Source organism: Eurosta solidaginis, chromosome 4 (genome assembly GCF_040869045.1).
Source record: "Eurosta solidaginis isolate ZX-2024a chromosome 4, ASM4086904v1, whole genome shotgun sequence".
NCBI lineage: Eukaryota > Metazoa > Arthropoda > Insecta > Diptera > Tephritidae > Eurosta > Eurosta solidaginis.
This window is the reverse complement of record NC_090322.1, coordinates 52,793,535-52,808,187: the sequence shown is the minus strand read 5'-3', so window position 1 is coordinate 52,808,187 and position 14,653 is coordinate 52,793,535. Positions and strand designations below refer to the sequence as shown.

Genomic DNA, 14,653 nt, shown 5'->3' with positions numbered 1-14,653 from the left:
TACCATGTGGATGTTCGTTTCCAGATTTGTGGTGCGGCCTTTTGGTTAGAGTATTTTTCTTTTTTGGAATTTATTCACGTCAATGTGTTTAAGTTTTTTATAGTATGTACTGGTGAAGTTGTAGCTCTTTTGGCGACTTCATTTGCATATTCGTTATTTTTTCATTTCATTTTAAACATCCACGTCGATGGCACTACGTTGCCGATTGTCCTACACCCCAAAATCTTGTGTGTGACCTTTAATCAGGATCTACATTTTGGTGAGCATGCAGCCGCAATTGTTCCGAAAATACAGAGCCGTAATAAAAACCTCAAACCTCTTGCTGCAGGACTTGGGGAAAAGACAAAGAAAAGGTCATTACCACTTACAAAGCAATTGGCCAGCCGATTGCATGCCACGCGTTTCCTATATGGTCGCCCAAAATCTACACAATGGAAGAAGCTACAGGCCTGCCAAAATACTGCTCTCAGAACCGCCACGGGCTGTCTTCTTATGTCCCCAGAACACCATCTACATAACGAGGCGAGAATACTCCCCATCAGGGAGAGAAATGAGATGCTAACCAAACAGTTCCTGTTGAATACCCAGAAACCTGGGCATCCCAACAGACATCTGATTGATGAGCCAACACCGCCCAGGGGCTTAAGGAGTCATCTCCGTAAGCATTACGGAGCAAAAAAACACAAGCAGGTCCTCAGTGAACTCCACAAACAGGCGTCGGACCTTTATGTCAGGAATTGCCCGGTGAATTCAGTACTCAAAACTTGCGGAAGCGGAACGCATACTCCCCAGGAAAACACGAGTCACTCTTGCTCAACTTCGTTCTGGATACTGTAACAGGCTAAACTCTTACCTATCCAGAATCAACCCCGACATACAAAATGTATGCCACGCTTGCAATGTGTCCCCACATGACACCAACCATCTTTTTAATTGTAATGTGGAACCAACGCCTCTAACACCCCTTTCATTATGGTCCACCCCTGTTGAAACAGCAAGTTTCCTTGGACTCCCGTTAGAGGTTATTGATGACAATTTGTGATCGATCGCATCTATTAGGTGGGGCGAAGCACTGCTACAACAACAACAACAGTAAGAGTAAAACGGCGACGCCCCAGTTGGGCTTAGAATATACCAGCGGTAGGTATGATGCCTGTCGGAAGAGGCGACTTAAATACCAAATTGATTCAAGGGGTTGTGTAGCGCAACCCTGTCAAGGGGTTGCCAGCGCTATATATAGCTTCTCCAACCCAACTGTGAACAACAGCCGATGCTCTGGGGACCACGAACTCCTGATGGATCGAGAGGGTGGGAGGGCGGTCTGGCCTAGAAGGTTTCATGTGGTCATACCAAATCGTTCCCGAGATGGTCGGGCTAGTACCTTTATGGTTCTTGTTACCGGAACGTACCGGATCTGCATCCGGCAAAAGAATATCAACATCGATAACACTCCCCAGCGCCTTCGGGCAGTGTCCTTATCGCTACAACAAAAAAGATTGGACATTTTGTCGATAGCTGTGTGGTCAGGTTGTAGATTTTGTCTGATGCGATTTATGCAGGCTTCTTCGTTGGTGCATTTCATCATTGACGTGATAGTTATTGGAGTTGGACAATTTTTTCGCTTTTGCAAATCTTTGCTTTATGATATAATGGCAAGGTGATGTACTTGTATCTTTCGTAGCCAACTCTGATGTCCGAGGGAAGATTTTTAGAACTAAATGTAATGGTGATGAGACTTGTTTCTACGAGGTCATCTTCTAAAAGACCTCTAAGGGCATTGCATAAAATTACTTTTTTTTTGGTTAAGGGTTTTATATTCCGAAATTTTTATTAAAGTATTGTCGTCTAAAGCTGATAATGATGTTAGCTTGTGGGCTTGTAGATTATTTTTAGATTTAATTAGTATTGACCACTTCGGGTTTTTTACACTCTTCTATTTCACTGCCGTAACGAAGGCTTTATTGACAAGGGAATGTGAGATATTTGTCAGTGTTTCGTTGCTATTTTTTCTAGTCATGATTAGGTACATATGTTCATGGAATTTAATATTTTTGAGTTATCTCACATAAGCATTGGGGTGTTTGGTTGAATTTATCCGAATTGAGTGAGTTGCCCATTTTACATTCCTAGTTTTTTGGTTCAGTTTTTATAGTATAACACGTGTTGCGCACAATTAAGTATATGTACACACCTTCTCAAAATAATAGTTACACAGCAGTCCTTCAATTTCAAAACAAGAAAAATCCATTTTATTAATCAATATTATGAAAATAAAACACACTTTAATCCTTGTCCTATTTATTAATGAAAATAAGCAAACTTCACATCTAAGCTGGTCAAGAAATCCTTTGAAGACCATGATGTTAATGTTTTGAAGTGGCCTAGTCAGGAGATTTAAGAAAGAAATTGGGAGGTCAAACTTTCTCCAACAAAGACCAATTATGGGAATGTGTTCAAAAAACTTGGTTTGAGATACCCGTAGAAACCTGCCAGACTTTAATCAATAGCATGCTCAAAAGAATCGGAAAGTAGTTCAGAATGGAGGTGGATATACTGGTTATTAGCTAAGAAATGTTAAATGTGTAAAAGAAAAGTTTTGTTTCATATATTTTTTCATACTTACTATCTCATCAAAATTGTACCTATTTTTATGAGCAGGTTAGTTTCGGCCAAATAATGTTTTTAAATAATAACTAATATGTTTTTCGTTACTTTAATGTGAAGTTTGCTTATTTTCATTAATAAATAGGACAAGGATAAAAGTGTGTTTTATTTTCATAATATTGATTAATAAAATGGATTTTTCTTGTGAGCTGATATATTAGAATATAATTATACTTACTAGTGGAGCATTCAAGGTTCGAATCGAGCTCAAGGCCAGAACAAACAAACCACCGCTGTATAGCTAAATGGTTAGCGCAGCATGCCTAAAGCGTGCTGATGATGAAGGCTTAGCACCCTTCGAAATGGATCTATCTGCGCAGCTATGGCAGGTTGTCTGAAAAATTTTCTACTTACTATTTCAAAAACAAAATACAATTTTTCAAATTTAGAAAAATTAAAAAATAACAATAATTATCATTAGAAAAAAATTATTGTTCTGGCCTTGAGCTCGATTCGAACCTTGAATGATTTATCAATAGGCCGATAAAAACAAAAACAATTATTACTAGTGGAAGTTTGCTTTGAGTTCGTTACTAGAACCATAAGTAATATTTTCCTAGTTTTTGCATTATTCCTAATTTCTTAATTTCACTCATTTATGCATTTATTGCAAAGTTTGAATATATTAAATTATTATGCAATGGAGACAATATATAAAAATTAACTGCTGAGTTCGGTAAGGTTAGGTTGAACTGTCCGGCCCATGAGGACCTCACATAGTGTGGTGACCTGATGGTCGTCGAAAAAGGGTGAATAAGGCTCGAGAGCGGATCTCTGGGCTTCCTACAGTTGCCGGAATGTTTTTAAGAGAAAAAAAAAGGCATCATGTGTTTGATGTTCATATTCAATCTGTCTCTTTATTCAAAATCTTGATCTGTTTATACAATTTTTGGTGACACAAATTTAGTTTCTAACTCAGCCTTACTTGTCTCGTTTCCCCATGACTTCCAACGCTTGGAAATGCTTTGAAGGGCAACCAATCAGATTTCCGTTAGGTAAGCAGAAATATTTACATTTATAAATGTTCATTGTCTAACTGCATTCCGATGCAAGCAATGGCATTGCAGTAGGTCAGTATTTATATTTATGTACATATATATCTGACATTGCTACTGCTTTGATCGTGTGTATACACTACACCATCGCCCTTGAGATTGAAAAATTATTTCGTTTGCATAATGAAATAATTTTTCTGTTTGTTGAGTTAGAAAATACATTTGTGTTTTGTTTGGATTTGTGTATACTAATTTCTTGTAGTTCTTATGTTGTTGTTGTTGTATCAATGCATTTTGTATATCGGGGTTGATTCTGGATATGTAAGAGTTTAACCTGTTACAGTATCCAGAACGAAGTTGAGCCAAAGTGACTCGCGTTTCCCTGGGGAGTATGCGTTCCTCTTCCGCAAGTTTTGGGTACTGTTCCCCGAGTACTGGATTCACCGGGCAATTCCCGGCATAAAGGTCCGACACCTATTTGTGGAATTCACCAAGGACCTGCTTGTGTTTTTTTTGCTTCATACGGCTGAGTTATCAGGTGCCGTATTTCCTCAAAATGCTTACGGAGATGACTCCTTAAGTCCCTAGGCGGTGCTGGCTCGTCAATCAGATGTCTGTTGGGATGCCCAGGTTTCTGTGTATTCAACAGGAACTGTTTGGTTAGCATCTCATTTCTCTCCTTGATGGGGAGTATTCTCGCCTCATTATGTAGATGGTGTTCTGGGGACATAAGAAGACAGCCCGTGGCGGTTCTGAGCGCAGTATTTTGGCAGGCCTGTGGCTTCTTCCAGTGGGTAGTTTTTAGGCTTGGCGACCATATAGGGGACGCGTAACACGCAAACGGCTGGCCAATTGCTTTGTATGTGGTAATGATCGTTTCTTTGTCTTTTCCCCAAGTACTGCCAGCATGGGATTTGCGGATTTTATTACGGCTCTGGATTTTCGGAACAATTGCGGCTGCGTGCTCACCAAAATGTAGATTCTGATCAAACGTCACACCCAAGCTTTTGGGGCGTAGGACAGTCGGTAGCGTAGTGCCATCGACGTGGATGTTCAAAATGGTCGACATTTGGGACGTCCACGTTGTAAATAGGGTCGCGAATGATTTAGTCGGTGATAATGCCAGGTTTCGCGAGGCGAAAAAATTGGAGAGATCAGGAAGGTAGCCGTTTATTCTGTTGCAAAGCTCATCGATCTTTGGGCCCGGGCCTGTGGCCATTATTGTGCAGTCATCGGCGTAAGAAACGATAGTAACTCCTTCTGGTGGCGAAGGTAGTTTTGATATGTAAAAATTAAACAAAAGTGGGAATAGGTCACCACCCTGAGGGACCTCTTGTTTAATTCTTCTTGCCTTTGCTATTTCGTTTCTGAATTGCACCGATGCCTGCCGACCACCCAGATAATTTGCGATCCACCTTTTAAGACATGGGGGAAGGGTAGACCCTTCCAAGTCTTGCAGTAACGTGCCATGATTGACGGTATCAAAAGCCTTTGTTAGGTCTAGCGCTACGAGTACTGTTCTATGGTGGGGCTTCTGATTTAGACCACAATTTATCTGGGTGCTAATGGCATTTAGCGCGGTGGTGGTGCTATGGAGTTTTCTAAAGCCATGCTGATGACAGGCTAGCTGCAAATTTGCTTTGAAGTGGGGGAGCAAAATGGCTTCAAGCGTCTTGGCTACTGGCGATAGGAGAGATATCGGGCGATATGACTCTCCTATGTTAGCTGGTTTCCCAGGCTTTAGTAGCGGGGCCACCTTGGCCATTTTCCATTTTTCGGGTATGACAAAGGTGGAAAGAGATAGGTTGAAGACATGTGCTGAATATTTGAAACCCTCTTTCCCTAGGCTTTTAAGCATCGGCATGGCTATGCCGTCTGGGCCCACTGCTTTGGATGGTTTAGCATGACCGATGGCATCCTCAACCTCTTTGGCGGTGATGGTAATTGGTGACGCGCTGAAATTATGTTTACGTGCTCGTCTGTTGGCCCTCCGTCTATTTTTGTCGACCGTAGAATGCATTATGTGTTGTCGGCAGAAAGCGCTCGCGCATTTTTTCGCATCCGACAGCACTTTGTTGTCATTGTGCCTAGACGGATTCGATAGGGACTTTACAGTGGACCAAAGTTTACCTACACCGGCAGAGAGGTTACAACCGCTTAGGTGCTCCTCCCATTTCGCCCGCTTGTGTTCGTGACGCGTTGGTTTATGTCCCTTATTTGGGGGTCGCCGGGACCGAGCTGTCTTATAAGGTCACGTTCTCTCGCTAAACTTGCGGCCTCTGCAGGGAAGTGGGGCCGAATTTCGGGAATTCTACCGGCAGGAATGAAACGAGCCGAGGCGGATTCAATGACCTTGCGGAAAGCACACTCCCCTTGGCGGGCATCAGTTGGGATAGGGAGGGCAGCAAAGCGATTGTCTGTAAAGGATTTGTATTCGTCTCACTTTCCTTTTTTAAAGTCAATGAAAGTGCGTTTTTCTGCGACGATGAAGTCGGCGGGACGCTCGTATAGGCAGGTGGTCGGATGCGAATGTTACCATCGGCTGCCAGTTGACGCAGTTTACGAGTTCTGCGCTCACGATTGAAATATCCGGCGAACTGTGACAGCTTCCTACCATACGAGTTGAAAGGTTGGCTTTTTAACGCCAACTATTTTTAAGTAACTTATATACTCACGCTTGTGGGTATGCAGCCCAATGCGCACACCCGCACCCACACGCAACAATAAATCTCCTTTTTTATGTTTGCTTAGATTTAGTTGGTTTTTATTTAAAGTAAATTTTATTTGTCCTTGTTTTGTTATTAATTTAATAAACGTTCTTTGTTCTAAATTCACGTTACACTTTTGGTTATAATAAATGTTTCATCGTTCTTAGTTTCGCAAATTTAGTTTAAGACTTTCAATTTCAAAATCTTTATTTTAGTTTTCTTCACTACCTAGATTTTACGACCAGTGCAAAAGTCCAAAAACGAATTCACTCGGGTTCGTTTTTCGCCCACGCTCAGCGGCCATCATTTGGGTAACGCCGTGCGGTTATAGTGTGGGGGCGTCTCCGTCTCAAAAGATTTATAGAAGTTACGTGGACGTCTGGTTTTGGGATCTAGCTCAGAACAACCTGTCCGATTCAACCATCCCTTACACGAGACACACTGACAAAGAGTATGACCGTCCTAAAGATTCTTTTCCGGCAGATGCAGCAAAACCATTTCTCAGGACCGGGGTTAAGAGACGGACCCGGATTGGGTTCGATACCTTCCTGGAGCAGTCCCGCTGCAGGAAGCTGCTGGGAGGATGGCAATTTGTGGGAGGGACGCAACAAATTAAATGGGGGTACACTGAAGTAGGTCAGTACTGTTGTTGTTGTTGTTGTAGCAATGCTCGCCCGCCGCGACCGATCACAAATTGTCATCAATATCCTTTAACGGGAGTCCAAGGAAACTTGCCGTTTCAACAGGGGTGGACCATAAGGAAAGGGGTGTTAGAGGCGTTGGTTCCACATTACAATTAAAGAGATGGTTGGTGTCATGTGGAGACACATTGCAAGCGGGGCATACATTTTGTATGTCGGGGTTGATTCTGTATAGGTAAGAGTTTAACCTGTTACAGTATCCAGAACGAAGTTGAGCCAAAGTGACTCGCGTTTCCCTGGGGAGTATGCGTTCCTCTTCCGCGAGTTTTGGATACTTTTCTTTAAGTACTTGATTCACCGGGCAATTCCCGGCATAAAGGTCCGACGCCTGTTTATGGAGTTCACCAAGGACCTGCTTGTGTTTTTTCGCTTCATACGGCTGGGTTCTCAGGTGCCGTATTTCCTCAAAATGCTTACGGCGGCCACCGTGGTGTGATGGTAGCGTGCTCCGCCTATCACACCGTATGCTCTGGGTTCGCACCCCGGGCAAAGCAATATCAAAATTTTAGAAATAAGGTTTTTCAATTAGAAGAAAATTTTTCTAAGCGGGGTCGCCCCTAGGCAGTGTTTGGCAAGCGCTCCGGGTGTATTTCTGCCATGAAAAGCTCTCAGTGAAAACTCATCTGCCTTGCAGATGCCGTTCGGAGTCGGCATAAAACATGTAGGTCCCGTCCGGCCAATTTGTAGGGAAAATCAAGAGGAGCACGACGCAAATTGGAAGAGAAGCTCAGCCTTAGATCTCTTCGGAGGTTATCGCGCCTTACATGTATGTATGTATGTATGTATGCTTACGGAGATGACTCCTTAAGCCCCTAGGCGGTGCTGGTTCATCAATCAGATGTCTGTTGGGATGTCCAGGTTTCTGGGTATTCAACAGGAACTGTTTGGTCAGCATCTCATTTCTCTCCCTGATGGGGAGTATTCTCGCCTCATTATGCAGATGGTGTTCTGGGGACATAAGAAGACAGCCCGTGGCGATTCTGAGAGCAGTATTTTGGGAGGCCTGTAGTTTCTTCCAGTGGGTAATTTTTAGGCTTGGCGACCATATGGGAGACGCGTAGCACGTAATCGGTTGGCTAATTGCTTTGTATGTAGTCATGAGCGTTTCTTTATCTTTTCCCCAGGTACTGCCAGCGAGGGATTTGAGGATTTTGTTACGGCTCTGAATTCTCGGAACAATTGCGGCTGCGTGCTCACCAAAATGTAGATCTAGAATCAGCAAAAGGCATAGGTCCTAGAAAGCTTCTAGTGTTTGCCATTTGCATTTTATAACATAGGTCCTGGTTTTTGATAGAGGTTTTTCAGTTTTGTCGTTAAACAAACTTCTGGTAATCCTACGGACTTATGTAGTGTATACACACGATCAAAACTAGAGTAGCAATGTCAGATATATATGTACACACAACCAATGAACATGAGTACTGACCTCAATCGTGAGCGCAGAACTCGTAAACTGCGTCAACTGGCAGCCGATGGTAACATTGGCATCCGACCACCCATACTTATTTCGCTCGAGCGTACCACCGACTTCATCGTCACCGAAAAACGCACTTTCATAAATTTCAAAAAAGGAAAGTGGGAAGAATATAAATCTTTTACAAACAACCGCTTTGCTGCCCTCCCTATCCCGCCTGATGCCCACCAAGGGGAGCGTGCCTTCCGTAAGGTCATTGAATCCGCCTCGGCACGTTTCATTCCCGCCGGGAGAATTCCCGAAATCCGGCCCCACTTCCCGGCGGAGGCCGCAAACTTAGCGAGAGAACGTGACCTTATAAGACAGCTTGATCCAGGCGACCCCCAAATAAGGGATATAAACCAACGCATCAGATTGCTTGTGGACGAACACAAGCGGGCGAAATGGGAGGAGCACCTAAGAGGTTGTAACCTCTCTACCGGTGTGGGTAAACTTTGGTTCACCGTAAAGTCCCTATCGAATCCGACTAAGCACAAAGACAAAGTTTCCATCGCCTTTGGCGACAAAGTGCTGTCGGATGCGAAAAAATGCGCGAGCGCTTTCTGCCGACAATATATAATGCATCCTACGGTCGACAAAGATAGACGGAGAGCCAATAGACACGCACATGAACACAAATTCAGCGCGTCACCAATCACCATCACCGCTAAAGAGGTTGAGGACGCCATTGGTCGCGCTAAACCATCCAAAGCAGTGGGCCCAGACGGCAGAGCCATGCCGATGCTTAAAAGCCTAGGGAAAGAGGGTTTCAAATATTTAGCGCATGTCTTCAACCTGTCTCTTTCCACCTTTGTCATACCCGAGAAATGGAAAATTGCCAAGGTGGCCCCCCTACTAAAGCCTGGGAAACCAGCTAACATAGGTGAGTCGTATCGGCCGATATCTCTCCTACCGCCAGTGGCAAAGACGCTTGAAGCCATTTTGCTCCCTTATTTCCAAGCAAATTTGCAGCTAGCCCCTCATCAGCATGGCTTCAGAAAACTCCATAGCACTACCACCGCGCTAAATGCCATTAGCACCCAGATAAATTGTGGTAACCCGCTTTTCCTACATCTGCTATCACTGACCAAGCCTAATTTAAAGGCACGGGACGCCAGAAGGCAGTCAGAATACCCGTAATGAGTCTAGGGCCCTCTTATTTTAATGATAGGAGCAACTTTGTTACTGTAAGGTTGTATGAACTACACATGATCTTCGACATTTCGCAGGTCCGCGCCTATCCCGCTTGGTCGATAATGTGCACCTCTCGCCTTCTCGTTATCTCACCCAATCTAATTGGGACGTTCATTTCCATCTATTCCCATTCGCCCTAGGACACCATATAGATGTATGCTACTCCCTGCCCCACACACTTTTAGATCCTGTGCTATGCGAGATTATTGCCTCAACTGCTGATTGGTTGTCAATATAAAAGTTGACGCGTCTGCTGTTTAAGCTATTTTCTTCCAGTGTTTCTACTGCTTTGGTTACGGCTACTAATTCGGTCTGAAAAACGCTGCAGTGATCTGGCAGCCTGTAGGGTCTGTTTATTCCTGTAATTTATGACGCTATACGTTCTCCAAGAGTGCGGTACATTGTTCAGTTTTATGCACCAATCGAATATTATTTATTAATCTATTCCACGACTGCTCTACTTAAAATTTGTAATATTGCTGGCATATATACCATCTGGGCCCTTCGATTTAAAGTTAGAGAAAATATTCACCGCCCACTCGATCTTTGTATCGGTCAACAAGCTCGCACTACCTGCTACGTGATCGAAGTGTAAGTGTTGTCTGCTGTCTCTCCTGAATTATTTCCCGATGGAAAATGTGTGTTGAAAACTACCTGAAGGGACTCCTCACTATCAAGTGACCATTCTCCGTTATCTTTCTTTATTAGACCCTGGACTATGTTTCCCCTTACTTGGACTTTCCTCAACCGCGCTGTTTCGCTGGAGCACTCGATGTCCACACAAAAATATATCCATGAGACTCTCTCCGCCCTGAACATATCACGCAATCATTTGAAGACGGTGTCCAAAAGTTATTATAAAGGTGCCAAATATGAGTGGGGGTGCAGTGGCAACAGGAGTGGGAGTGAGAGTTGGAGTGTGAGTGGGAGCAAGAGTTGGAGTGGGATGGATATAAATGGAATAAGAGACGGACAAAAATAAAAAGAAAAATAGACGATGGGGTAGACGAGAGTGGTGTACAGAGAAGAGAAAAACGAGGCTCACTTTTTGAATGTAGGCAAACCTAGTTTGCCAGGAGATTTTCTTTCACTGGAATCGCAAAATTCGCCAAGATGCATTTAGCAATGGAGATTCAGCCTAAGTGAGGTTCAGAATCCGGCTGCTGGTTTCCAAAAATCGCCAAGTTTGCGACAAGTTGTCAATACTGGCCACAATGTATATGGCCCTTTGATATTTGTTATTTTCTACAAACGCGAAGTTCTTTTTATCGGAATTAAGTTTATTAACAAATCGATTTTTTTTTAAGCAACCAAATTTAAGAATGCCATTAAAAACCAAAGAGTTAATAAAAAAATACCTTGTACGCTTAAACAAAGTACAAAAGTGGGAATATCTTACCTTTGCCATATGGTGATACTACTGCTCGTCTTAGATAGCGTCCGTGATACGCATATCCGTCGTCCGATTCTTCCATGCTGTAAACCGAAAGAAAGACAAAGTGCTATTAAAATGCATATAAGTTGGTAATTACAAAAAACATATTTTAGAATAAAATGTTCATCATTTAATTACAAAAAACATATTTTAGAATAAAATGTTCATCTTTTAGTTTGTAGCTCCGCACTCATTAGTCAAAGAGTAAAAGTCGATACATGGAGCATTTAATGTTTTGTACGGGACAAATCGTACGCATTTTTATAGTTTTCGTCTTAAACTAAAGACAAGCCGTATCCTTATCAGATCTCTGCGTGAAATTGATATAAGGTTGTTTTTGATGTTGTTTTTCATTTTTTGTATACCATTTTTATACTCAGCGTTTTCTTGTATACAAATACATTACAAATTAATTCCCTAATTTTTAATTTAATTTAAAGGAATTAAGATAGATATAGCCTTCGTTATATCAAAATAGTCAGAACCGAAAAAAATGCTTGATTAAGCCATGCCCGTCCGAGTAATACGAAGGATGGGTGAAACTAGCAAGGAATTATCTTTAATAGTCCACCGGATTGTGTCTGTTGTCGACTTTAAATCAAACAAATAAAGCTAGACTAGTGAGAAAGATTTTTACAAAAGTACTGTAAGCCTAGTTGACAAAATTACAACTCAATTGTCGTGACCACGCTCAAAGTAACGATATTTGATACATATTGTGACGAATATTAGCAACACTAAGGGATACTATCATCTCTAAGCCGATGCTAAGCAGTGACTTGTATGCACATCAATAGATCAATGATTATGTCTACACATATGTACAATATGGCAAAAAAAAATAGTTTTGCTCTTTGACATATTTACACATATCTAATACAATACTTCATGCTGTTATTGTTTTTATGAAGCGACGAATTTTAAGGGAGTTTATATGAAGAGAAATAAACTGGAAATGACTTTGATTGGCATACTTACTCGACTTCGGTCGCATTCCTTTTAATTAGCTTTATAAATTTGGAGTCTCCTCTAGTTGGATATTTACCTAACACAGTTCTAAAAAAATAGATTTAGTTTTGTTTTTAATTTTGAATTGCTAAATAATCGATACTACTTCTTACTTTGAATATGATTGTGCTGATTTCGGATCTATTTCCATCAGTTCTCGTAGTTGTTCTTGTGAGACGTCATCATTTTTATCTGGTGTAAGATATTTACGTAATTCAGCCAATGCATATGCAACACGAGCATGCGCTTCGGCGGGTGGTGCTACTGTACTTATTTCTATAAATAGATTACGATGGAAATGTGCATGTCGAGGGTCATTTGACTGTCGTAGCTCCTCCTCTTTATTCCGGTCACGCATAGACCCACGTCCTTTTATAAATATCTTGCACTGTGTTTCTGCATGCAAGCGACGCAATGAATTTCCCTTTGGGCCTAGTAATTTTCCAGTAAAATTAAACTGGAGGAAGAGGGATAGTTAAAAATAATATAATTTATAGAGATAAAAGTAACACTAGCTATAATTTACTGCAGACAGCCTTCAAAAGAACGCTTTTTTAATTACATCGGAAGCAACAACAAGAAATAGGCTATCCAGTTGATACAAGCTTAAGCTAGGACCAACCTGATAACTAGAGTTGTGCAGCGTTTCAAAGGATAAAATCAATTCCATTTAGAATGGGACCCTGGATAGGGATTCAAGTATTGTGAATTGATACATTTAAAAAAAACATTCACAATAATAAACCCCTTGGATCACCTGTTAAATAACCCCATCGGTTTAAAGCGCGTTAGAATATACCCGCGGCAGATATGCCTGTCGTAAGAGGCGACTAAAATACCAAATTGATTCATGGAGTTGTGTCTTTCAAGAGGTTTTCAGCGCAACATATAGCTTCTCCAACCCAATTGTCAACCTCACCTACCCGTTGCGAATCCTGTTTCCTTAACAGCCGAGGCTCTGGCGACCCCAAGTTCCTCAAACATTTAGGGGGTAAGAGGGCGGGATGGCCTAGAAGGTTTCTTGTGGTCATACCAAATCACTCCCGAGATGGTTGTTGCTGTTGTTGTAGCAGTGCTTCGCCCCACCCAATAGGTGCGACCGATCACAAATTGTCATCAATATCCTCTAACGGGAGTCCAAGGAAACTTGCTTTTTCAACAGGGGTAGACCCGTAATGAAAGGAATGTTAGAGGCGATGGTTCCACATTACAATTAAAGAGATGGTTGGTGTCATGTGGGGACACATTGCAAGCGGGGCATACATTTTGTATGTCGGGGCTGATTCTGGATAGGTAAGAGTTTAGCCTGTTACAGTATCCAGAACGAAGTTGAGCTAGAGTGACTCGCGTTTCCCTGGGGAGTATGCGTTCCTCTTCCGAAAGTTTTGGGTACTGTTCTTTGAGTACTGGATTCACCGGGCAATTCCTGGCATAAAGGTCCGACGCCTGTTTGTGGAGTTCACTGAGGACCTGCTTGTGTTTTTTTGCTTCATACGGCTGAGTTCTCGGTACTTCCGAGATGGTCGGGCTAGTACCTTAATGGTACTTGTTACCGGAATGTACCAGTTTCATATGGGCATAAGCTATTTATATACAAATTTACCAAAAAATTTTGTTTTGTTTACATTTTTCTTAAGTGTTATTTCCGTGAAATGTGCTTTGTTTGTTTTACAATAAATTACGAATCGTTTTGAACAAATATAAACTGTAGCTATTGTTTTGCTGGAAAAAAAATCTACCAACTTCTACCACTATTTTTATTTTACGTCTACATTATCTTTTTCAAATATAAAAAAAATGCTCTGCGGTGTTCGCCGTCGGCACAATTTCTTTAAATCATTTGTGGTTCCATGCTGGTCACGCACAAAGGCAACTTACGGTTGCTATCAGCTATCTACTAATAGTCATGACTCTCATTGCACAGTCTTAACGATTAGCATCAATGCTGGCTTATCGCTTCCCAAGGCAGCCGCTTCTATGTACCGGAGCGACTAGGGATTTTTCCCGACCAAGGGCTGTCATTTCAGTGTAACCCCATTGAGTTTGTTGCGTCCCTCCCACAAATTATCATCCTCCCAGCAGCTCCTCGCCATATTCTCCTGCTCCGGGAACGTATCATTTATCCAATCCGGGTCCTTCTCCTGACCTGAGAAATGGTTTTGCTGCGTTTGCTGCAAAAGAATATCTTTAGGACGGTCATACTCTTGTCAGTGTGTCACGAGCAAGGGATGGTTGCATCGGACAGGTTGCTCTGGACTAGATCCCAAAATCCGACGTCCCAACTTTTATAAATCTTTTGTGGCTCCTTGCTGTTCACGCCCAAGGTCGTCCCGTAGTCTACGCCTCAGCGCCAATACCCAACAGACATCTGTTTGATGAGCTAACCCCGCCCAGGGGCTTAAGGAGTCATCTCCGTAAGCATTATGAGGAAATACGACACCTGAGAACACAGCCATATGAAGCTAAAAACACAAGCAGGACCTCAGTGAACTCCA

At 42.3% G+C, this 14,653-nt stretch overlaps 1 protein-coding gene across 4 annotated transcripts in view; it reads right to left on the bottom strand.

Annotated features, from left to right (window-relative positions):
- Positions 1 to 14,653, bottom strand: part of LOC137249756 (KH domain-containing, RNA-binding, signal transduction-associated protein 2-like) — an 81,746-nt gene that overhangs the window by 30,954 nt on the left and 36,139 nt on the right. For all 4 annotated transcript variants that reach the window (XM_067781610.1, XM_067781609.1, XM_067781611.1 and 1 more), the window contains exons 3-5: positions 12,272 to 12,615; positions 12,129 to 12,206; positions 11,115 to 11,191 (exon numbers count right to left, since the gene is read on the bottom strand). In XM_067781610.1, the coding sequence (XP_067637711.1) occupies positions 11,115 to 11,191; positions 12,129 to 12,206; positions 12,272 to 12,615 (499 nt within the window). The remainder of the gene's footprint in view (positions 1 to 11,114; positions 11,192 to 12,128; positions 12,207 to 12,271; positions 12,616 to 14,653) is intronic.